Source organism: Xyrauchen texanus, chromosome 35, assembly GCF_025860055.1.
Source record: "Xyrauchen texanus isolate HMW12.3.18 chromosome 35, RBS_HiC_50CHRs, whole genome shotgun sequence".
Lineage (NCBI taxonomy): Eukaryota > Metazoa > Chordata > Actinopteri > Cypriniformes > Catostomidae > Xyrauchen > Xyrauchen texanus.
This window is the reverse complement of record NC_068310.1, coordinates 1604452-1629364: the sequence shown is the minus strand read 5'-3', so window position 1 is coordinate 1629364 and position 24913 is coordinate 1604452. Positions and strand designations below refer to the sequence as shown.

Genomic DNA, 24913 nt, shown 5'->3' with positions numbered 1-24913 from the left:
GGTATATGCAGCCAGACAGAGTGTAAATACTTCATTTCATGTAGTATTATTAGTAGGTAAGTTCACTCCTCATTGGTTCACCATCTGCTGCCAACTGAGTTCTCCAATCTGAGCCACTCTGAGCTAAGCTTTGAGAGAGTAGTTTAAATCTATACTATGACCCACATCCCTGAACGGGCACTTTTCATTAACCAATGTTGACTGACATTTACAACTTTGTACTTTATGGTTTGAGATGAAATCAGGATTCAAAACATCTCTGAGCTCTATGATATTGACAAGCACTAGCCTGAGGGTTTGCTTGTTTTGAAGATCTTAAGTAGTAAAATGTGCTTCTCAACAGATAGTGTCCAATGCCACTTTATCATTACTTGACTTGAGGCAGCTCATATTCCTGTGAAGTGTCATCAGTTTCAGATGAGAACTGATGTTTGTTAGTCCGCACCTGAGTGGCAGGACACAGTGTCAATAGCCTCACCTGTTCCACTGCACATCTGCCATATTTAAAGCGATGATATTTATTATGGTTCAAAGTGGGCTGGGTTTGTAAAAAGGAAATCTTCTTTAGAGTGGAAAATGGGGACATGAGTTATTTTGAATCTAATGACAGCCACAGATGAATGGATAAGAGTGAGTCATACGCAATGAAACATACATTACTTGTCAAGATTCTAAGGATTCTGAGAGAATAGCTCACAGATGTACACTGTATGATGTAACATTTCAATGACAAAGAATTGTGCTCGATTTTACTTTGTATTTTTTTGTGGTAAAAGTCATTGTTGCTGTATTGAGAGCAGGAAATAGCTCATTATTCTGTGTGTATGATGTTAAACCATACACATAAAGATAAAGGCTTGTGCTTGACCCGAGGGGCGTGTGTGTGTGTGTGTGTGTGTGTGTGTGGGGGGTGGTTGACTTTCACATGACATTGACGCTCTGGAGATGTTGAGTAGCTGCTGATCTCAGACTGTCGCTGTTTGGTGGATCCAGCACCATTAGCCCGTGGACAGCTCCCTCAGGACCGCTTTACATGGACACAACACTCATATATGTGCCAAGTCATATTAGAAGTTTACTACTCGGAGAGAAATCTAAGGATACCTCACTGCATGAAACACGGACACATTTTCTTTGGGAAAGAATCCAAATACACTGTAAGTAAATTTGAAAATGATATTCAGTGATCAGCATGAAAATGTTTGTTCGAGAATTTGGTGAGAGACAAAGAGGAATGAGAGCAGAATGCTGAATGTGTCCTCACATTAGCTGTGTCAATGCACTCAATTTTTTGGAGGATTTATCTATAAAAACAAAAAAAAGATTCTGTTAAAAAAAAGTGCGCTGGATCTGAAATAAAAAAATCGAATACCTATTCATTCATCTTTATATCAAATTGCAACACACACACACGCACACATATTCAAATACAAAAATGCTATTGTCAAAATGCGAAAAATAACCCATAGCTGGAGAATTTGCAAAACATGACATTTGGACAATGTTTCTTATATGATTTATGATTATGAAATCATTTATGATTTATATGACTGTCATGACAGACAATTGCGTCTCAATTAGAGACACAGCAAAGCTCCATGTAGTCCATCGAGTAGTTTTGCTGGGGGAAAATAAGTCTAAAATTTCGTTTGATTCGGTGTTTCAGGTTAACTGACGCGCTGTCTCGGGTTCGAGCGGGTGTTTGTGTGGAGCTGTGCTGCTGTCTGCGCGGACTGGTGCTGAAATCATGGCGACAAACAACACCAAAAGCACCGATGGACACGCTGTGACGGATCTCAACGAGATCACAACTAACGACAAACCCAAAGCAGAGGACGACAAACCAGAGAAAAAGAAGAAAGACATTCAAGCTAGAGAAACTTGGGGCGGGAAGTTTGATTTTCTGCTGTCATGTGTGGGCTACGCCATCGGACTGGGCAACGTGTGGAGATTTCCGTATCTGTGCGGGAAAAACGGCGGCGGTAAGAGCGAATTCACCTTCACAAAGTGTCTGAGAAGTGTCATGCGAAATATGTGCTTTCTGTTGCTTTTCAGAGCTCTTCGTTGCGACGTTTTCATGTGTTTCTATGTTTTCAGGGGCTTTCTTGATCCCTTATTTTTTGACGCTCTTTTTTGCGGGAGTTCCTCTGTTTTTTCTTGAATGCGCTCTTGGACAGTACACATCCATTGGCGGCCTTGGGGTTTGGAAACTGGCTCCAATGTTCAAAGGTATATTATGATCTCCTATTCTTGCCATATTTTTCTCTGCCCCTTTCTGAAAAAATAAAAATAGAAAACGCTTGTTTGCCTGAAGCTAGATGATATATAGATTCACACATGGGTTGTTCGTTGTATTGTTTTGTATATACTGTAGCTTATGTAAAGACTGAAAGCTGCTGTCAATATATGACCAGATGTACCAAATGTCTGAGCCACCTGATCCCCTATCAGATGCAGGTTCTGATACAGCTTTCGTTCTGTGTTTATGACTTGAAACACAATATGTTGCAACTGCAGGTGTTGGTCTTGCTGCTGCTGTTCTATCATTCTGGCTGAACATTTACTACATTGTCATCATTGCTTGGGCTCTGTACTACCTATACAACTCCTTTACCACTGTAAGCATTTCTTGTCACACTGTATGTGTTTGCAATTGATTCTTACAAACATTTGAACATCTCATGGCATGTTTTAGGTCAAATATAATGGTGGACATTAAATCAATATGGGAAATCTTAAGCATTATTCTACTCTTTCTAGGAGCTTCCATGGAAAACGTGTAACAATCCGTGGAACACAGAGAGATGCTATACAAACTATAGCATAGTAGACACCACCAATCTCACTAGTGCTGTCATGGAGTTTTGGGAGTAAGATTGTGGAAACTTGTTTGTGCATGACCTTCCTTGACATTTGTGCATGAAGATAACAATTATAAATGTGTAACTGTGCCGCATGATATGTTCATACAGACAAAATATGCATCAAATGACAGATGGCTTAGAAAAACCTGGTGAGATTCGTGCTCCACTTGCAATAACACTGGCCATTGCCTGGGTCCTCGTCTACTTCTGTATCTGGAAAGGCGTGAGCTGGACTGGAAAGGTGAGACATCTTTATCTGTTAGTCTTTAAAGCATTTGGCTGGAGTTTGAGTCTATAAGGATTTAATTGCATTAAATGTAAAGCAGAGATGGCTGCTGAATTTGTGTATTGAACCTAAAATGCATCACAAGTTTGTTCCAAATGCACAGTGGGGAGGTATTTTACAAAGAAATCAATATTTTTTAGGTTGTGTACTTCTCAGCCACCTACCCATACTTCATGTTGTTCATTTTGTTTATTCGTGGAGTGACACTGCCCGGGGCAAAGGAAGGAATCTTGTTCTACATCACTCCTAATTTCGAGAAGCTGAAAGAATCTGAGGTGATTAATCACAGGTTTTATCATTCAAACAGGACTAAACAAACCCAAACTAGCTGCTAAATGGTGTCATTTCTCATCTCAGGTTTGGCTGGATGCTGCAACGCAGATCTTCTTCTCGTATGGTTTGGGTCTGGGCTCTCTTATTGCTCTAGGCAGCTACAACCCTTTCCATAACAATGTGTACAGGTAAGAGGAGCGACAACCAGATCAATATTCCATCACTTAGTTCTGCATAATTTGACCATGTTCCAGTGTTTCAGGTCCCTGAACTTTGATTTTCACGTCAATTGATTCTCTTTTGTTGCTAAGAACAATGATTGCTTGAACACGTAGCAGGCAGACTTGCAGTTTGATTGTAAATACATGCCCATTATCTAGCATGATATTTTAGCATTGGAATAAAAAGAATAAGTAATTGCTCAGAATTACCAGTTAATTAAACAGTAGATTATGTGTTTGGCTAGAGATTGCTTTCAAATTTATCCTCTGCTTGAATGCTACATTAATACGTAGCAAAGTCAGGACAGGTGATAGAACAATTGGGACAGTTACAGCACGTTTGATGACAGAATGCTTTTTTCTGGCCTGCAGGGACTCCATCATTGTGTGCTGTATAAATTCTTTCACTAGTATGTTTGCTGGATTAGTGATTTTTTCTATTGTGGGCTTCATGGCACATGTAACAAAGAGACCAATCGCTGATGTAGCTGCATCGGGTAATTCATTCACATTACATAACCATAATATTGCAATCATCTGTAGACATCCAGCTCTTTAAAGTTTAATTCAAATTTAAAGTAGTGTTATATATAAATCTACTTAATGTAGTGAAATACATTTTCAAGTAACTGAAATTATTTCTTTAAATATTTAATGGTGTGCTGTGTTTTGCAGGTCCTGGTTTGGCTTTCTTAGCTTATCCAGAAGCTGTGACGCAGTTACCCGTCTCGCCACTGTGGGCTATTCTCTTCTTCTCCATGCTGCTGATGCTTGGAATTGACAGTCAGGTGAGAAATCAAATTTTTTTAAGCTCTGACCTAGAAACAAGAGTGAGCAGGATAGGGTAGGTACTTTAGTAGGGTGCGCATTGGTGGCCTCTAGTGGAAACACAAGGAACATTAAACAAATTGATTAGCCTTGTGTCCAGTCACATCCTTTGATTTAGCTTTTTTGCTATAATTGCTACATACTTTGAGGATTTTTGCTTTTGTTTAGAGGAGATGCTTGCAGTTTCTTCTGACTAAACTTTCTAGACTAAACTGAGGTGGAGCTGACTACCATTTCTGTTACATTGATCTGCTTAATGGCAATAATTTCTTTTGGAATATCCTTTTTCACACAGAAATACATCACATTATGGACGTAATATGGGTTGTGTTTCATGTTAACATCTGCTTTAATCTGTTCAGTTATGACAACTTTTGGGAAGATTTAGCATGTTAATGTGGGTATAACATATTTATAGGATATTGGTGTTGGCAGACTAGATCTGCTACACTGCAGAGCAAGTATGGAGACTTGTTACTGCTAGAAAATACACAGAAATACTGTGTTAGCATTTGGACATGCTGCTGCTGCACAATTAGAACAACATAAGACATGCTGCTGCACAATTAGACATAAATACAATCCCCAAAAAAGCAGGGAGGCTGTGCAAGTGAATAACACAAAACAAAACACACCACAAACAAACAGATCCACTGGTGAAACTTAGAGTGTTTGCTAGCTAGGTGTGCCTTGGCCGAATGGCATAATGCTAATAAACAAAATCTCTATGTGTGTCTGGGCCTGCTTTGCCAAATGGCTTTAATGGCTAGTGAGCCTACTCACAATGTGTACCTAGACCTGGGAAAGCCCAGAGCTTATTAAACTAGTGACTTAGACTAGCTATGTGTGGATATATTTAAATTAATGACCTAAGATAGCAATGTCTGCCTGATTTGGCTAAAACTTACCTTGATAAAGACAAGCTTTTTATGTCATGGCCAAAAGCAGACCTTACAGTGAAGAAACTCTCATAGCATGCTGCAGTGAAACCAACTTACTTGCAAACTGAGCAAATATATACAGTATTTTAAGCAAAGAGAGAGTACACAAGTTAATGTGCTTCCCAATAACACTTTAAAGGACCTAGCAGCTTACACCATATGCGCTGATTGGCTTGACATATCACATGTGAGCAAGCTGACTGGCTAAGAGATAACAAGTTCAAAGAACCTATCAGCTTGTGCCATTACAATTTTCATTCCTAAATGTATCAAATTTATCAAACGAATACCTTTAGAAATCATATTAAACAAGAGGAAAATCGAATAAAATAACAAAAGATAACTGTCACGAACGCCTACGAAGGCGCCTCCCTGATCGGCCACCGGAGATCTGACTCACCTGAGTATTAACTTTCCCCGCAACCCACATACCAGGCTTGATTAGCCCACAGCTGCTCCCCATTAATCTCCCTTTATTTAAACCACGCGCAGTTACACACACACTGCGAAGTCTTGTTTGCTCCGGCTACATTACAGAGCGTTTCTAGTTTACATTCCCTGCTGATTATCTGTTTACCGACCTTGCCTGCCCGACTACGTTTGTTTGTTACCTGCCTACATGAACTCTCGCCTGCCTTCCCGTATTGCTGTTTGCTGCCTGCCCCGACTCTCTGCCTGCCTTACCACTCTCTCTGCCTGCCTACGATTGCCCTGTTTGCCCGTTGCCTGACCATTGCCCGTTATCACCTGTGTACTTCAATAAAAGACTGCTTATGGATCCCAACTTACCTTTGAGTCTTTGTTACAGAAGACTTCGCCAAACACCGATCCAGTGGTAATATCACGCCTGGCCGAAGAACTCTCCGCCCAAGCAAGTCAGCTGTCAGCCCAACACCACCAACTCGGGCGCCTCACGTCAGCCATGGAAGAAGTTATGCGGGCCGTCCAAGCTCTGCACCAACCCGTTCCGGCACCCACCGTGCCTCAAGCCAGTCCCGCGGTCGTCACCGCTCCTCACTACCAGTCGATCACCAGCCCACGGCTTGCACTTCCCGAGAAGTTTGATGGCTCGCCCTCGAAGTGCAAGGGCTTCATCATGCAGTGCTCGGTTTTCCTCACTCAGCAACCGGCACTATACACAACTGATGAGAGCAAAATCCTCTTTGTATGTTCAGTTCTCACGGGCAGAGCCCTCGACTCGGCTAACGCAGTCTGGACTAACCAGGGTTTCGCCCAGACTACCTTCGACTCCTTCAGGCACAGCCTGATTAGCGTCTTCGATCACCCTGATAGCGGCAAGAGTGCGGGCGAACAGCTGCTAGCCCTACGTCAGGGAAACCACACGGCGGCGGATTACGCACTCTCCTTCCGCACCCTCGCCACACAGGCAGGAAAGCCCCCTCAAGCTTCTCTTCCGACAGGGTCTGAATGCTGATCTACAGTCCGAACTGGCCTGTCGCGACGAAGGAATCTCCCTCGATCAGTTCGTCACCCTGGCGATATGCATTGATAATCTCATCCTCATCCGCTCCAGACGACCAGCACCGGTAACTCCGACTCGTCAACCCCATGAGGATTCCGAGCCCATGCAGGTCAGCCGGACTCATCTCACCCAAGAGGAAAGAGAACGTCGCCTCTCCCATCACCTCTGCCTCTACTGCGGCCAAGCGGGACATCTACGCGCCAACTGCCCGACATGCCCATCGCAATCCGGGGTGAGTCAACTAAGTACTTCTACCCTCACTTTCACTTGTCTTGAAGTGCCCATCAAACTCACTCACGTTTCGGTCAATATCACCACCCGCGCCATGGTCGACTCGGGAGCGGCAGGCAACTTTGTTGATGAGTCATTATGCAGACGTTTTAACATTCCCTTGATATCTTGTATCCCTCCTTTGGCAGTGGCGACGCCGACTGCACGACGAGATGTCTGGAACCCGTCACGCCTGCCACCGTAGGAGCAACCAGTATCTCGAAGGAATCCCACGCCTCACCCCTGATACCCGCTGAATACGCTGATCTAAGCGTAGCATTCAGCAAGACCAAGGCAGCGCAGCTTCCGCGCATGACTGCGCCATTGAGCTCATTCCTGGCGCTTCACCGCCCAAGGGCAGAATCTTCCCCCTGTTGGAACCCGAATCCCGCACCATGAAGTCCTACATAGAGGAGGAGCTAGCCAAGGGGTTCATTCGGCTATCCACCTCACCAGCAGCAGCCGGGTTCTTCTTCGTGGGAAAGAAGGATGGATTCCTGCCCCCCTGCATCGACTACCGTGGCCTCAACGACATCACCGTGAAATTCCGCTACCCACTTCTTCTAATCCCTGTGGCCCTTGAACAACTACGGTCCGCTAAGATCTATACCAAGTTGGACCTACGCTACGCCTACAATCTCATTCGCATCCGGGAAGGGGACGAGTGGAAGACGGCCTTCTCCACCACTAACGGCCACTATGAGTACTTGGTGATGCCTTTCGGCTTGTCTAATAGCCCCTCTGTGTTCCAGTCGTACATTATTGACATCTTCCGGGACATGCTGAACCGGTGCGTTATCGTCTACATCGACGACATCCTGGTTTACTCCAACTCCCTAGAAGAGCACGTCACGCAGGTCAGAGCAGTGTTGAAGCGGCTAGCCGAACACCAACTTTACGCCAAGGCAGAGAAGTGCGAGTTCCACCTGACCACCGTCACATTCCTCGGATACATCATCAGCCCAGAGGGGGTGGCCATGGACGAGAACAAGGTGCGGGCTGTCTTAAACTGGCCACAACCCAACACTGTGAAGGAGCTCCAACGGTTCCTGGGATTCTCTAACTTTTATAGACGTTTCATCAGGAACTTTAGTACTGTCGCCTCGTCCCTCACCGCCATGGTGAATGGGGGACAGACCAAGCTCCACTGGTCCGCCGACGTACACCGGGCATTCAACCAGCTCAAAGAACGCTTCACCTCAGCCCCCATTCTGCACCATCCCAATCCAGACCTCCCTTTCGTGGTGGAAGTGGACGCATCTGGCACAGGTATCGGTGCCATCCTCTCCCAGCGCTAGGGTAACCCCCTCAAACTGTTTCCCTGCGCGTTTTACTCTCGCAAACTCTCTCCAGCGGAGCAAAACTACGATGTAGGCAACCGTGAACTCGTGGCTATGAAAGCCGCTGTGGCAGCGGGGGCGTGGTCAAGCGCCCGTCCGGGAGAGAGAAGCGGTAAGGGCGCTCACACCTGGGCCAAATTATGACTAACACCTGTCTCTAATGGCAGTAGAGTGAGGAGAGCGGTGAAAAAGCCAGCGCCGCAGAGCAGAGAGAGTCGACCAGAACAAGCCAACCCACTGCGCTTGTGTTATTGTGTGTTGATTTTCTTATAATTATTTGTGAGACAGACAGTAAAAACCTTACCTTGTTTTCCTGGAACCTTCGTTTCCTGTCCTCCTTCCCGTGAGGGTTCTACAGCCGCACTGGAGGAGTGGCGGCACTGGCTAGAGGGGGCTCGACACCCATTCCAGGTGCTTACCGACCACCGCAACTTGGAGTATTTGTGCTCTGCCAAGAGACTCACCCCTCGACAGGCCCGATGGGCGCTGTTCTTCACCCGTTCCGCTTCTCCATCTCTTATCTCCCCGGATCAAAGAACGTCAAGGCGGATTTAATTTCCCATCAGCACGACGCCATGCCTCCAAGCCCCGTCGCTGAACCGATCATCCCGTCCACCTTGATTCTGGCTCCCATCCAGTGGGACATCATGGCAGACATCGCACAAGCCCAGACGACTGATCCACCTCCACCCGACTGTCTGCCCAACCGGACATTCGTACCACCCAGCTTCCGAGTGAGGGTAATTCGCTGGGTCCACGATGCCATGAACTCTGGGCACCCCGGCATCTTTACCACCATACGCCTCCTGCAAAATCGTTTCTGGTGGGGGACCTTGCAGGAAGAAGCCACCGATTTCGTGAACGGGTGCCCCACCTGCAGCGCAGCCAAAACCCCGAAACAACCTCCCGCAGGTCTCCTTCAATCCCTACCCATACCACAACGTCCTTGGTCACACATCGCTATCGACTTCATCACCGACCTACCTGCCTCCCGAGGTCATACCACCATATTAACAGTCATTGACCGCTTCTCATGCTGCCTAATACCATTACCCAAGCTCCCCACAGCTCTCGAGACCGCAGAACACCTTCTCCACTGTTTTTTCCGCTACTATGGGCTACCCGAGGACATCGTATCGGACCGTGGAATCGCCATACCTCCAGGGTCTTTCGACTATTAGACATCAACGTCAGCCTCACCTCAGGGTACCACCACCAGTCAAACGGTCAGACGGAACGATTAAACCAAGAAATCACCAAGTTTCTTCGCACCTACTGCCACCACAACCAATCAGATTTGAGCCGTTTCCTCCCCTGGGCCGAATACGCCCAGAACTCCATCCTAAAACCCTCAACCAACCTAACTCCCTTCCAGTGCGTCCTGGGGTATCAACCTCTGTTCCCCTGGTCCGGCGAGCCATCGGAGGTCCCGGCAGTTAATGACTGGCTCCAGCGCAGCGAGGCGGTATGGGATCAGGCCCACGTCCACCTCCAGCGGGCCGTGAACAGGACCAAGAGGCAAGCGGATCGTCGTCGCCGTCCAGGCTCTACCTACTCCCCGGGGTTGGCTCTCGACACGAGACCTACGCCTACTCCTCCCCTGCAAGAAACTCAGCCCCAGGTATGTGGGTCCCTTCAAAATAATCAAGCAAATTAATCCTGTGTCATTTCGACTCCAACTGCCCGCTAACTACCGGATTTCTCCCACCTTCCATGTCTCATTGCTAAAACCTGCCGGTGGCCCGAGGAGGAAGCGAATCCCAGCCCCCCTCCCATCACCGTGGGCAGAGAAGAGGCGTTCCTGGTGCGAGAATTATTGGACTCCAGACGCCAGCGAGGTCGGATCCAATACCTAGTGGATTGGGAGGGTATGGTCCAGAGAAGAGGTCATAGGTCGGGACAGATGACATCCTCGATCCCAACCTCATATCAGAGTTCCACAGGACCCACCCAGAGAAACCAGCCCCCCGACCTCGAAGTCGACCCCATCATCAATCACGTCCTCGCTTCAGGAGCCGCTCACAGGAGGGGGGCTCTGTCACGAACGCCTACGAAGGCGCCTCCCCGATCGGCCACCGGAGATCTGACTCACCTGAGTATTAACTTTCCCCGCAACCCACATACCAGGCTTGATTAGCCCACAGCTGCTCCCCATTAATCTCCCTTTATTTAAACCACGCGCAGTTACACACACACTGTGAAGTCTTGTTTGCTCCGGCTACATTACCGAGCATTTCTAGTTTACATTCCCTGCTGATTATCTGTTTACCGACCTTGCCTGCCCGACTACATTTGTTTGTTACCTGCCTACCTGAACTCTCACCTGCCTTCCCGTATTGCTGTTTGCTGCCTGCCCTGACTCTCTGCCTGCCTTACCACTCTCTCTGCCTGCCTACGATTGCCCTGTTTGCCCGTTGCCTGACCATTGCTCGTTATCACCTGTGTACTTCAATAAAAGACTGCTTATGGATCCCAACTTACCCGAGTCTTTGTTACAATAACAGTACTGTCTAGAAAAAGTAGCTAACCAATTTTATGAATAAAAATAAAACAGCATTTTCATCATGCTTCCATGATGGCAAAATCTTAAACCTTTATTTTTTTCTCCACAATTTGAAATGCCCAATTCCCAATGCGCTGTAGGTCCTCGTGGTGGTGTAGTGACTCACCTCAATCCAGGTGGCAGAGGATGAATCTCAGATCTCAGTTGCCTCTGCGTCTGAGGCTGTCAAACCGCGCATCTTATCACGTGGCTTGTTGAGTGCATTACCGCGGAGACATAGTGCGTGTGGAGGCTCGCACTATTCTCTGCGGCATCCACGCACAACTCACCATGTGCCTCACCGAGATCGAGAACCACACTGTAGCGACCACGAAGACCACGAAGACCCAACGTGACTCTACCTACCTTAGCAACCGGGCCAAATGGTTGCTTAGGAAGTCTGACTGGATGTCACTCAGCACGCCCTGGATTCGAACTTGGTGTGGTAGCCAGCGTCTTTACTGGCTGAGATACCTAGGCCCCCCAAAATCTTAAACCTTGATCATGTCCATCAGGATCTATTCTATATCACTTGTAAATGTGCCATGAAAAGACAATATCACAATAGCAGTGACACTTTTTTGCAGTTCTGTACAGTGGAGGGCTTCATCACTGCTCTGGTGGACGAGTTCCCACGGCTGCTCAGGAACAGGAGAGAAATATTCATCGCATGTGTGTGTGTGGTGTCCTATGCTATCGGTCTGTCCAATATTACACAGGTAAAGCTAGAATTTATAAAGCTGATGAGATGTTGGTGAAAGATAATAATATTAATATGATTGTAGACTGCAGGGTCTTAAATAAAATAACGCTTGTGTGTGTTTCTTGTGTTAGGGTGGCCTCTATGTGTTCAAACTCTTCGATTATTACTCGGCCAGTGGAATGTGTCTGCTCTTTCTGGTTTTCTTTGAGTGTATATCAATCTCCTGGTGCTATGGTAAGTTTGTTCAGCTCTGTTACACAATCTGTATTGTGTTTTCAATGGATTATGGTCTTCATTGTTTGCATTGAGATTCACTAAAGTCATTGTGCCAGTGTGAGAACAGTCTGATCGCCTCCATAGCTGCTGTGGTTTTGGCTTGCCTCATAGCTTCAATCCTGGATGTTTCTTAAACTCATGTGTCCCCTTGATGGTACTGTCATCTGGAACACCTGCAGTACATCACCACTGCCTTGTTTCTGCTCTTGCACTGTGAGATTTGTAATGTGTTAGTTGGCAGATGTTGCTTGTTTATCTGATTCAGGATATCCCACAGGATCTTAGCCTGCATCCGAACAGGCATACTTCTGTACTACATAGTATGCCAAAAAATAGAATGCTGATGGAGTAAGCGTGTCCGATTAAATTATTTTTACAGTTATTGTTATTACAACCTACTGTATATTCGAGTCACAGGACAACCTACATTCCCAGATAAATTCATTCTACTCTCCTGCATACCTAAAAAGTGTACTTTTTTTACCAGCCGAGAAGTATGTTGTTTATCAAATGCAGTACATACTCTTAAAGTGTGCAAATTCGGATGCAGCATTATTCTTGCAGTCCTCCAATTTGGTGACATTTTGAGTTTTCAGCCAGTGTTTATTTCAAATGTTCTTGTATATTATTCTTGGTGATTTGGTTGTACATTTAGTGTATTTAGGGTGACTAGATGACCATGACCAAAAATTGGAACATGCAAACAGTATGTTTACTACTGTAGAATAAACTAAATACATCAGATACAAAATTTTAAATAGAATAAAATTAAGTCAGGATGCATGATATAATTTTATTTAACAAAAACTGAAATTACAGTCTATGAGATTTCTTGTCTCGTTGGTACAGAGGTGCCATTTTACTAACTGAGTCAGAGGATTTTCATCCATCTCTCCGGGTCATTCTGTCTTGGTTTTATTGGGACATCTGGTCATCGTAAATGTATGATATGCCTGTTGCATCTTGCATCATTGAAGGTGTTGTATAATCTAGTGGGTTTACTCGACATGCCTGTACTTTGGGTATTTCTTTATGTTGTAGACTCTACGCTATTCAAATAAAATATAAAAATAAAAGACACTTGAGGCACAATTTAGGATTCCTTAGATTGCCACAATTGTGTATCCCCTTAGAGAACCTTAAGTCATAATTTCATAAAAGGCAGTTCTCTGAGAAACTTACAAGATGTAACCCAGATGGTTCTGGAAGATCTCTAAAGACTGTCAATGGTTCCTCCTGTAACCCCACTATAGGGGAAAGGTTTTGGGGCACTTGAAATATATATTGAAGCTCCTTAAGGAAGGCATCTGATCAACCTTCAAAGGTTTGCTTGGAGATTTTCCAAAGGGTTTCACCAGTTTGCAATCTTTGGAAACTCATATGGTACCTCAAGCATCTTTTCATCAGAGTGTGTACTGACCTGGTTATGAGCATTGGAGCTGGTTCTGTCTTCATTAGTGCCTCTGATTTCACACCATCCTCATTTACAGCCAATGGTAGGATTTCTCAATGTTAGTTTTACAGTGGGGGTACATGTCTTTCCATTGTATATGCTGGTCTTTTTGTCCCTCATAAATTCTCCCAACCTGCTGCTGTCCGAGGTGTTGTCTAAGCAGCTGCTCATGGAGAGTCAGCTTTCTAATATATTCATTTCTATCGGGAAGACACGTAGGCTTGAGTGAGGTTTAATATGCCATTTATTTGATAAATATCAAACAGAAATGTAATGTCTCTCTTTGGCGTAGGCCCCGTCTGGCAGTCTGAGGGAGTTGTACCCGGAACCGTCATATCCTGCCGGAGATAGGAGGCAGGGGTGAGGAGCCTACCCCCAAAAGAGAGAGAAAGTAGAATACTGCCCCCAAAAGAGATGATCCAGTTTGGTACGAACCAGGTCGTGTGATTCTGGAGAAGGAGAAAAAATAAAAGATGTGAGCATCTGAATTTGACATGAAATTTGCAATATCTCTGGCATGGTTGTGTGAAGCCTTTGCAATAGGAAAGCTGTTTTTTATTTATTTTTTTTTGTGAGATTTTGGGCTCTCCATCGAGGCCCCTGGTTATACAGAATCTTTGCCTAAGACGAGCAGTCTTTGTTGAAAGATAAACACCATTTGATTATGAAAACCCTCCGAAGAGGGAAGAGTTGTTTGAGGTATCTTTGCCGAAGGTGGACAACGTGTGTAAAGCTATACGATAATGGCGACGTTGCATGCAGTCCCTTCATTGAAAGATAAACACCATTTGATTATGAAAACCCTCCGACGAGGGAAGAGATGTTTGAGTTATCTTTGCCGAAGGTGGACAACGTGTGTAAAGCAATACGATAATGGCGATGTTGCGTGCAGTCCCTTCGTTGAAAGATGACAATTTGATATGAGAACCCTCCGACGAGGGAAGAGTTGTTTGGGTATCTTTGCTGAAAGGTGGGCAATGTGCGTAAAGCCATACGATAATGGCGATGTTGTTGTGCAATACCCTGTTGAAGGATATCCCATTATGGTGCCAGCTTTCCAGTGGCAGGCTTGTGCAAGACCCATGCAAAGGAACCATGCTTGAGATTATGCTCTATCCTTGCGAATAGTTGGCGTGCTTGAATTGAATCAGATGTGCTGGGAGAGAGCCACCAACCACCACCAGATATGCATGAGAACTTATGGCTGATGGAGATTTGAGTTTGTTTGATGATTTGGGTTAGGTTGACCATTTTTGGGTACGATTGGGGAGACCGGCGGCCAAGCATCTTCATTGTGGATTCCAGTATACCTCGAAGGGTGCCAGTAGAAGCTGGTCTATGGAACTCCTGCGAAACGAGGGAGGGAGACAGAGATTACATTCAAAAACCCAGGGATGTGTCTGGCTGGGATAGTGAAGTTGCAGGAAATGCTCTGCCATGTGAGACGTCTCATAAGGAACATGATGGTTTGAGGGGGACCAGCCTTTATCGATTTATAGCGATGACTGCGGAATTGTCGCATAACTACGATGCGTTTGGAACCCATATGACGCTGGCCGTGATGGTGGGTGTGGAATAATAAAGGCCTCTTAAACTTCTCTTGTAATGTAGCTTGCTGTGTCATCACGAAATGCAGCTGCTCTGGGAATGCATTTCCCATTTCTGTACTCAAACATATATGTTACCCCATATAGGGTAAAGAACTATTTCATTGGAGGGTATAGTGGAATGTTGTTTTGCTGGACCATATAATGAAGTGCTGTATGAATAACCGTGGAAGGATTTGATAGCTCGGGTCTCTGCGTCATATCTTTCTTCCCTCAGCTGAGCCGCATCGAGATGGGGATTGCAGATCAAGAAAATTGATTAAATACATAAAATGACGAAATTACCTAACGATGGGATTAATTCCGAAGAGAGTGGATGGAGCGTAGGAAGCTATATTGATTGAATGGAGCGTGATGCCTAGAAATTCGAGAGATGTGGCTCCCTTTTTTTTTTTTTTTTTTTAAGGAAATGTGCCCCAAAACCCACAAATATGTGTTTATGTTTGTGCAAATAATTTTACACCGGACTGCTTTGTGAATGTGTGTCAATACAAATCGGGATCTTCAAAAATGTGATTCTCAGCATGGATCAGTAACAACTGTTCGTGTCCCAGCTTTACGTCCTGAAGATGCAAGTATCGCACTTTATATTTGTGAATATTTGCAAATCTCCTTTCCGAATGTGCTTGTTAGCTGATTCCACGGCTAATGTGCTAAAGTTACCATTGTCTCTGACTGCATTCACGAAGACTAGATATACATATATATTCATACTTATATGGCTGAACTCCGGTATTTACGCTGTCAATCATATTGGTTCAGAAACCACAGTAACAACAAATCAGAAGCGGGAGCTGAAAAGGCACAGCCCTCTTCCAGCTCATTTGCATTTAAAAAGGCATGCACAAAATCAGAGTGTTTTTGATTCCATCCTAAAGAGACATTAATAACATGGTATAGTAAATGATCCGTGGGGTATTTTGAGCTGAAACTTCACAGACGCATTCTGGAGACACCTGAGACTTATTACGTCTTGTAAAAAAGGGCATAATGGTTTCCTTTAACAGTAACAAGATTATATGAATTAGTTTGACTTGGCTTTTTTATCCAGTGATTGACAGACCTACTTACCTGCTACTAAACTGTAACGTCCCTCACCATGCGCATTAAAAGGTAACGGCTCATATCGAAATGCTTTGATATTTAAAAGTAATGTAGTTGGGCTGATATGACTGTTAGACTGAGCTTTGAAATTTGGAACATGGATAAAGCCCAAGTGCTTGAAGATCCCCATAGATTGGAACGTGGTCTGAACAACGATGAGTGAATGATTTATGAAGACATGCCATATGAATTTCTGCACTTTAATGATGCCTGAAATAAAATGTAAATATGCCATGAGATTGGAATTACTTGCTGTATGACCTGATCATTATGCGATATGCCTTACACTGGCAATTAGATAGTCTGATGAATAAGGGGATGCGGTGCAGTGTCTACCACTAGGTGTCAGAGGTGCGCCACAACAGTTGTGCTTGCGATGAGAACGTGGAAGTACATATAGTGTAAGAAAACACTGCGTTTTATGGATCAGCATTAATGTGCTCTTGGAGGCGCTCCGGGAACATCGCTCGAAATGTTGTACCAAACGAAATAAGTTATTTATTTCAACGAGGACCCTTTCACAAGGCTTTGGTGAAGACTATATTAACCTGTTGATACGCATTTGTTCGCACTCGGGAGTGACGTCACTCTGCTTACATTTCATACATAATTTACCATCTATATATGTAATTAATGTTAAATTATACATCTTTTCAAATGTCTAAGGGTTCAACATTGATATTCGATCTCTGTTGCATGATAGCAATCCTCCAGAAACAGCAATTTGTTTATTTGTGCCAGGAGTACGTATGAAAACATGCAAGATCAAAACGGGACTACATACCTATATTATGAAAACAAGATCACCAGATGAATCCAGTTCGCCATACTTGGGTCAAATGTCCATGACGAGGGTTCATTCTATAGCTCCAGTAGCACTTTTGTCCATAAATCTTGATATGTTCTCCATTGTTTACATGAGATCTCGCCTGGAAGAATTACCCTTCGCCGTCGTTCAACAAACTGTGCAATCTGAGCAGCATTCATGTTGTGAAACTGTATATGATCTTATATATTAGTCTCATAAACAAAACGAGCCCATCTCCAAAGTCTATTTTTTAAAAATGGGGTGTAGTTTTCTAACTTTAAAAAATAACAACACATTATTTCTGAAACTGGGATGTAAAGCCCAAAGTGTCTTCTTTCAAAAGGTACTACAACTGTGTCCATACTCCAAAGGATCCCATAAATACAACCATTTTAGGATGTTATTTTCATGGTTTGTGCCCAAAAATGGGGCCGCAAATCAATGGGTTAAACTGTGATGCCATGCTCCCTTGGAATGTCCGCATCATGGGCTCAGTCTTTCCTAGCGAGTAGGGCATAGGGATGATAAATTGTATTGGAAAGCACCCATTACGTGATTTGGGCGAAGGCGACCAGCAAAACGGGGATATCTTACTGAATGGAGTAATGGGAGCCCGTACGATAAGCACTGACTGTACATGATGATATGTCTGAATAATTATCTTAATTCCCCAATGGGGAATGCTTGGGCATGCGCATGGTGAATGGCATGTGAATGAACCTTGACCGAGTTGCCCTCATGAGATTGCACGATTGCCTGCCATTACTATGAGAGTGAATGCACTGTTGACATGAAATACTGGCTTTTGATATTGATGCGGATGCATTATGATGAACAGACAGTGTTGCAACTTTATAATTGTAACGAATGCAGACAGGAGGTGCGGATCCAATTGCAGGTTTTATTAATAACAAAGTGAAAACAGATAAACTGGGAAAGAAAGATCCACGATGGGAAAAAGAAATTAAACACGAGATAACAAACAAGAGTGAACATCCACGACGGGCAGGGGAAACATACAAAACGGTCAGAACATCGACATTCAACGTGAGCAAACATTAACGATTGACAAAGAACCAGGGTTTAAATACAGACAGGAACAAGCAAGGGAATGAGGGACACCTGGGGAACAATCAGGGAAGGAGAAACAATCAGTGGAAAACCAATCATAAAAAGAACTACAACGGACTACAAAAACCAAACAGGAAACAGGAACTAAACTTCAACATAAAAGCACAGAAGCAAAAAGACAGAGAACATGACAGCATAAGAGAAACTACAAAAGGACTACAAAGACCAAAACAGGAACTAAACAAAACTTCACAATAATAGTACAAAAAACAAAAGACAACAGGGAACATAACAATAATGAACAGGCAGCATGGCAACGGAAGGCCTAGACCCATGACTAAATCTGAGTGCATTTGATGGATATGAAAATGACTCATTTCTGATGGAAACCAGCTGCTACCTGAGCCAATGATTTTGACGGCCTTGGTGTGGAGCGCGCTCCTTCCGCGCCGGGTTGCGCAATTCAATTGAGAGAGATCTCCTGAATAAATGAGATACAGGTGAAGATCCGGGTTTGCTTGTTGTTTACTCCCCATGGGTTTGATGTTGGCAGAAGTTGAGATGAAGTGATGACATCTTTGAAAGGGAAGGCGGGCTTCCAGAGATGTTCTGTGCACTGGTTCTCCTGTGGCCTGGAGAGGTTGAAACGTGTCTATTTGCCATGTTAGCACACTGAAACAGCAATGTGATCGATTGTGAGCAGACTTATAAAGCAATGGCTTGCATGTGATTGGCTAGGAATTACCTAGCTAATGGTGTGATGATGTACAGCTGCTAGTCTTACTGCTAGAACTACGCTGCGCTTACATGGATGTTTTTTGTGGAAGCTGATTGAAGAATAAGTGGCCTTCATGTTTTTGAACTGGCATACCGCCTTAGGACATAGGACCTATTATGGTGGCTTGGTGTCTGATTATGGCAGGGCAGATGTTTCTTGTTTCTATATCACTGTGATTCTATGGGGACTATATTGTGTCATGAGCGCACTGGGCTCTCCCTCACGTCAGTCACCCACCCACTCTCACTCGCCTGAGCATTAATCACACGCACCTGCAGCTTATTACCATCTCGCTTTGACCGGCACTTAAACCCCACACTCACTCTCAGTCTGTGTCTGGCCTTGTTGAAAGGTACCTTGGACATCCCTCTTGCTCTGCTGCAGTGGAATACTGCTTCTCTGTATTTTACTTATTTGATTGTCAACGACCTGTTCTGGAGATACAAGAGAAGTTACTCTGAGAATTCTGTGAATATGGCATATCTACTCACCTGTGTTAATGTCACCTGTTTGTCAAAAATCTGTGCTCACCTGTGACCCTGTCTGAATTTGAAGTTACCTGTTTGGGCACTTGTTAATTTGGAAGTTACCATTTATGACTTTGTGCCCTCTGCCTTGGTTCACTGTTTGATCATAGACTGTCTCCAAGAACTTTGTACAGTACCTGAATTCTTACCTGCTTTTCCTGTGTCCAGTATATTAAACTCCCACACATGGGTCCATCTCAAGCTCCTGAGGTGGATTATCTTTACAAATTGCTTGTAACTGTCTAGGATGTCTGCAATGAGGCTTTCTAATTCTAGTTCAGCATTTATGATCATGTTTTTTGTCTTCACAACCATCCTACCAACCCACACCTCCCCATACTCATAAAAATAAAGGTTTCTCAAAGGTTCTTTGTGGCATGTTATGTTCTTATCCAGACCTGCCATGTTCCTCAGATACTGTAAGTGTATTTGTTTCCAGATTATTTAAAAGCACATAGATTATTTTCTAAAGCACTAGAGTGTAATATGTTCTTAGTGGAACTTAAAAAGGTTCTCCTGTAACATCAGCCTGCATAACCGTTTTAGGAACCTTTATTTTTAAGAATGTAAATTTTCATGTAATTCCTGGATCCTTACTACTACTGCACATAGATAAAAAAAAAAAGATCCTATTAATAACAGGAACATGACTTCATCAAATGTCGTACAATTTCAGGTGTGAACAAGTTCTATGATAACATCCAGGAAATGATTGGGTACAAGCCTTGTGTATGGTGGAAATTGTGCTGGGTTTTCTTCACCCCTCTGGTTGTTGCTGTAAGTAACGTCTTTTTTTCCCTTTTCTGTAAAACCAGAAGTAAATGAGGTGTATAAGGCAATAAAAGGTTGAATTTACAGGGCACACATACAGTGGGCTATACTATTTGTAATCATGCTTTTTATGCAACATTGTCTGTGACTCTTGAGCTTTTTATAATCTTACTTAAACCTTGAAATATCTGTCAGCTAGTGATGCTTACTTAGCAATTTGACAACCTAAGAGCTAAGCAGGAGAGAAAATAAAGTTACAGCCACTATCCTGCTACCACGTTTTGAGAATGTATGGGTCATTCTATGAAATGGTTGCCTTTTTCATTATGAAAAGTGATTTGGACCCAATTGATGTTAGGTGTCTTTAACTGCTATGTACTTACACCTAACCCTTTCCCTTCTCAAATCTTGGTAGGAGCAAATACAAATCTTTTATTTCCCAGAACCACACGGATGTACACAATAAGCACACTGTATCAAAAGCTTTTTACGTATTGTAAGTGGTTCCAGTGATTTTTTACATTTTGAAATATTGTGACAACTAAAGTTAAATTATAATAAAATTAAAACACAATATTTTACATTTTTAATGGTTACACAATGTTTACATATGTCAACATTATTACATTTTGAAAATAGATAAAAATTGAAGAAATAGTAAATATGCAGTATCTCTGTATTTGAAATGTGTGGCAATTGTGAATTAAGAGGATTTGCAGATAAAAATATGCGTAAAAACTTTAAACACTGAACAGCATAGATGGTGGGCAACAGATTCCCAGTCTTCCATAGCCAGACTTTTGACATGCAAAGTGACCTATCACAGTTCAAGCCATAACAGTAATAATAAATAAAGTGAAAAGTTACAGAATTTGTTTTTATGTTTTTACCTAGAAAATGCCTGTCCATAACAATGCATGGTAAAAAATTGGCATTAGCTATGCACTGTTAAAGTCATTATTTACACAAAAATTAATAAAGGGACACAAAATATATCTGCTTTGTAGAATGGCCCTTATACTTAATCTTAATATAAATAAATTCTAAATATGATTAATTCATTAATTCCTTTGTAATTCAAGAACATGGACCAGATTAATAGCATACCTAAATTGATAATAAATAAAAATATGGTTTACAGCTTGCCTTAATAACTAATACAAATCTTTGAGGATATTTATGAATAAGCATTCATAAGGATGTTTATAAATGAATTCTGAGGTTTCTTGTTCTTTTCACTATATGTTTCTCATTCCTGCCTTTACATCTGATAAAAGTTTATTCAATATAAAGTTTTATAACAACTTACAAAATATTTATAACAAAAGGTGTAATTATGTAACAGCAGTATTTTTAACCAGAGCTTCTCTACAGGGTGTGTTCCTCTTCAGTGCAGTGCAAATGGTTCCTCTTACGATGAACAACTACGTGTTTCCTAAATGGGGCCAGGGGGTGGGCTGGCTCATGGCCCTGTCCTCTATGGTCCTCATTCCTGGCTATATGGTCTACATGTTCCTCACCCTGAAGGGCACTTATAAAGAGGTAAATCTTTTCAATTTCAATCAGTTGTGCTCAAAGTAAATTAGTATATTTCGCTATTGTTTGTACTCTTAGTTATTGTTGTTAGTTTTTTCACATCACAATTTCTCTTTTGTAAAATGTACTGTTGTTTTAGATTTAAATTTAAAAGATAAGAGTAGCCTACAGTTTAACAACTTATCATTAGATTACAACAACTATGTTTACATGCACAGGAATATTCTGATATTAATCAGAATTTGGTCATATTTCGATTATGCAAGAGTCGTGCAGTAATCAGTAACCAATGAAAAAATAAGTATTTTAAGTGCCAAACCAGATATGTGCACTGCCCGGGCAAGTTCACGTTACTTTGAGGCAGCAAACACTAGTATTGTCATGTGTGTGGAATTACACTCCTGTGATATATTAGCCTCTTTGTGATGCTTTCATTTTTAAATGGTGTAGCTTTTAAAGGGAAAAAGCATTGGCTTACTGTTTATCAAGTGCTGCAACTTTGAAAACAAGGTGAAAACCAATCTGGAATCACAGGTACAAGTGTAACAGTCAACCTAAACTTCTACTGAACGTTGAGTCTTTGTGACACCTGCAGCACAAGTATTGAAACGCAGATGTCTCGAGATGTGTTTCTAAAACTTGAAGTTCTTTTTAACTACAGTGTCTAAAAAGTGCAGCGATCTGTGAGACACATCTGTCCAGAGCGTTTATGTAGATAAACAGTGGAAACGTGTGCAAAAATATGTGTGAACAGCTTCTAACTCACCCTATATTCGAAAAGCTCAACAAAACCCAGCCCGAAACCCAGCGGATTGTCGGGACCTGTCAGGTTTGGGTCGGGTTCCAGACCTCTATTACGTGTAAACTAACCTAATAGTGGAATAAAGGTGGTTAACTGAATAACGACTGTCCATGCTCATTTTTAATATAGGTATATCTGTGCTCACTGGTGCTGGTTGTGTTGGTTAATTTCAGCGCATAAGGATAATGCTGCAGCCTCCTGCAGTGAGGCGCACTCAGGAGAATGGGCCAGAGCAACAGCAGCTGCAATCACAGCCACAACATCCGGAGCAATCACCGCAGCAACAGCAATCACCCCAACAACCGCAGCAACCAGACCAAACACCACAGCAACCGCAACAACCGCAGCAGCTGCAATCACCACAGCAACCGCAACAACCGCAGCAACCAGACCAAACACCACAGCAACCGCAACAACCGCAGCAGCTGCAATCACCACAGCAACCGCAACAACCGCAGCATCCAGACCAAACACCACAGCAACCGGAACAACCACAGCAGCTGCAATCACCACAGCAACCGCAACAACCGCAGCAACCAGACCAAACACCACAGCAACCGGAACAACCGCAGAAGCTGCAATCACCACAGCAACCACAACAACCACTTCAACCACAGGTGCCATCTCAACCACTGGTGCAGGCTGAAAATTCTTCTCCAGCTAACCCTGGCAGTGATGCCAATGTGTAAAAGTAGTGTAGGTGAACCTCACCAGAGAGCAATCAAAGATTAACAACACAGTGGACTTCCATGTTTATATAGTAATAGACTCATCTACCTCCAGGGGTCATACATAATCAAGATAAACATTTAAAAAAAAAAGTTTTTAAAAAAAATAACACAAACACACAAAAAGCATTTTGCATTTGTGACACTTACACAGAAATCTGTTAGCTTCCCAAATGCAAAGCAAAGAGTGTCCGTGTTAAAGATGACTTATATACTATGTATTATGTGAATCTGTCTCTACTAAGGTTATACTGTGAGTTAGATTTAAGGACAGTGCACTGCTTCGCAATGCATAAGCTACCTGTATATCTGTGAGATGTAATAGACTGTTTCCATGTTGCACTGGGAACTAAATCGGCACACGAGCATCAAAGAGAAAAAGGGCGAGATTGTGTTATGTTCTGGGTCATTTGGAAGAACCAAGATGTATCAAGTAAGCCCTGTGTCTATAGCACAACGCATTTTCATCACCCTTGGGTGACCCACTATGTGTTGTTTTATATTTTTTGTTGAGAGAGACTGTTACTATTTTATTTTTAATTTTCTGAAAGAAAAAATTTGAAATTACTTGTCTGTGACTGAAATATTTTTAGAATTATTTTTGGAATGCTTTGTACTTTATTGTTGTGACCAAGGACCAAAATCATAGACTAAAGCAAAAACTAATATATGCCAGGCAGTGTGTAGTTTGTAAAGCACAGGGTACAAAAATACAGAAAAAGAGAAATCAGCAAAACACAGGGTGAGGATTTTTGCTGTCAAATACAGTCTATTGACAAGTACTGTCTATTCAGTGACCTGTTTACATGCCCCCTCAGGAATATCAAAAACATTAATCAAATCCCAGATGTGTCTCTAACCCAGAGTATATATATGAAGGCCTTAAGCCTGTGATACACTGATCAATGGAGCTGCAATGTTCAGCTATATTTGCATGGCCATCAGTTTGCCAAAATGCCAAAATGTTGAATCAGTGCAGTGTTTAGAAGAAAAACAAAAGAAAAGAAAATTGCTATAACTAGCCACTTGAAGGTTTACAGTACTAGATTGTGCCATACTTTCATGGAAAAGTATTTAAAATATTATCTTGATAAAAAAACATATTTTTTTTAAGTTAGTAGCACATACTAAATGTTTTAAGGGCCCCACCCCCAAAAGAACAAAAGCACAAGAAAAAGTATACACAGACAGCTCTAATGGTGTAGCGACAGTTTGCATCAAAGGCAGCTAGCTACATGTTGGTCATCTTAAACATGTTTACTAAAGGGAGATAAGTACCTACATAAAATGTGAACTTGCTATGTCCTGTGAATTTTGTAAAAAAAATTAATTTACAGATATTTTTTCTGGTAAATTGTAAAATTGTATTGTGTTAAACATGTAACTGTGAAGTTCTCGTCTAAATGTTGAAATATTTGAAAAACAATTGCTGTTTTCTGCAATAATATTTTGATCTCTGAAATCGAAGCACATATCTTATGGAAATTATGAAAAGTGAGTGATATTGATAATGATTATAAAAAGGATTATAAAACAAATTGAATTTATGTCTCGTAAGAAATAATATTGTTTTGTATATTTTTAACTGTTACACTGCCTAAAACAAATTATGCATAAGACATGTATTTAAATGGTGTCATATGAAAAAAAGCACGATTGTTATGTAAAGTTTATGAATAAACATAAAAATATTTGTTGTGT

The 24913-nt window shown here is 42.6% G+C and overlaps 1 protein-coding gene across 1 annotated transcript; it reads left to right on the top strand.

The window, feature by feature from the left end:
• Positions 1-1013: 1013 nt before the first annotated feature.
• On the top strand, positions 1014-24860 carry LOC127628709 (sodium- and chloride-dependent GABA transporter 1-like). The gene is made up of 15 exons (XM_052105520.1): positions 1014-1157; positions 1667-1982; positions 2098-2229; positions 2518-2618; positions 2761-2870; positions 2973-3105; positions 3291-3425; positions 3508-3611; positions 4017-4141; positions 4320-4432; positions 11636-11767; positions 11883-11985; positions 20052-20152; positions 21521-21688; positions 22658-24860. The coding sequence occupies exons 2-15, from the start codon at positions 1748-1750 to the stop codon at positions 23171-23173; spliced, it is 2208 nt and encodes a 735-aa protein (XP_051961480.1). The 5' UTR covers positions 1014-1157; positions 1667-1747; the 3' UTR covers positions 23174-24860.
• The last annotated feature ends 53 nt before the right edge of the window (positions 24861-24913 follow it).

What these genes read in the sequence shown, in the direction of transcription:
- LOC127628709 (XM_052105520.1), top strand. Translation starts at nt 1,748, where the DNA reads ATGGCGACAAACAACACCAAAAGCACCGATGGACACGCTGTGACGGAT. An exon ending in AGAAGCTGAAAGAATCTGAG is followed by an intron (nt 3,426 to 3,507) that starts GTGATTAATCAC and finishes TTCTCATCTCAG; the next exon opens with GTTTGGCTGGATGCTGCAAC. An exon ending in TTCCATAACAATGTGTACAG is followed by an intron (nt 3,612 to 4,016) that starts GTAAGAGGAGCG and finishes TCTGGCCTGCAG; the next exon opens with GGACTCCATCATTGTGTGCT.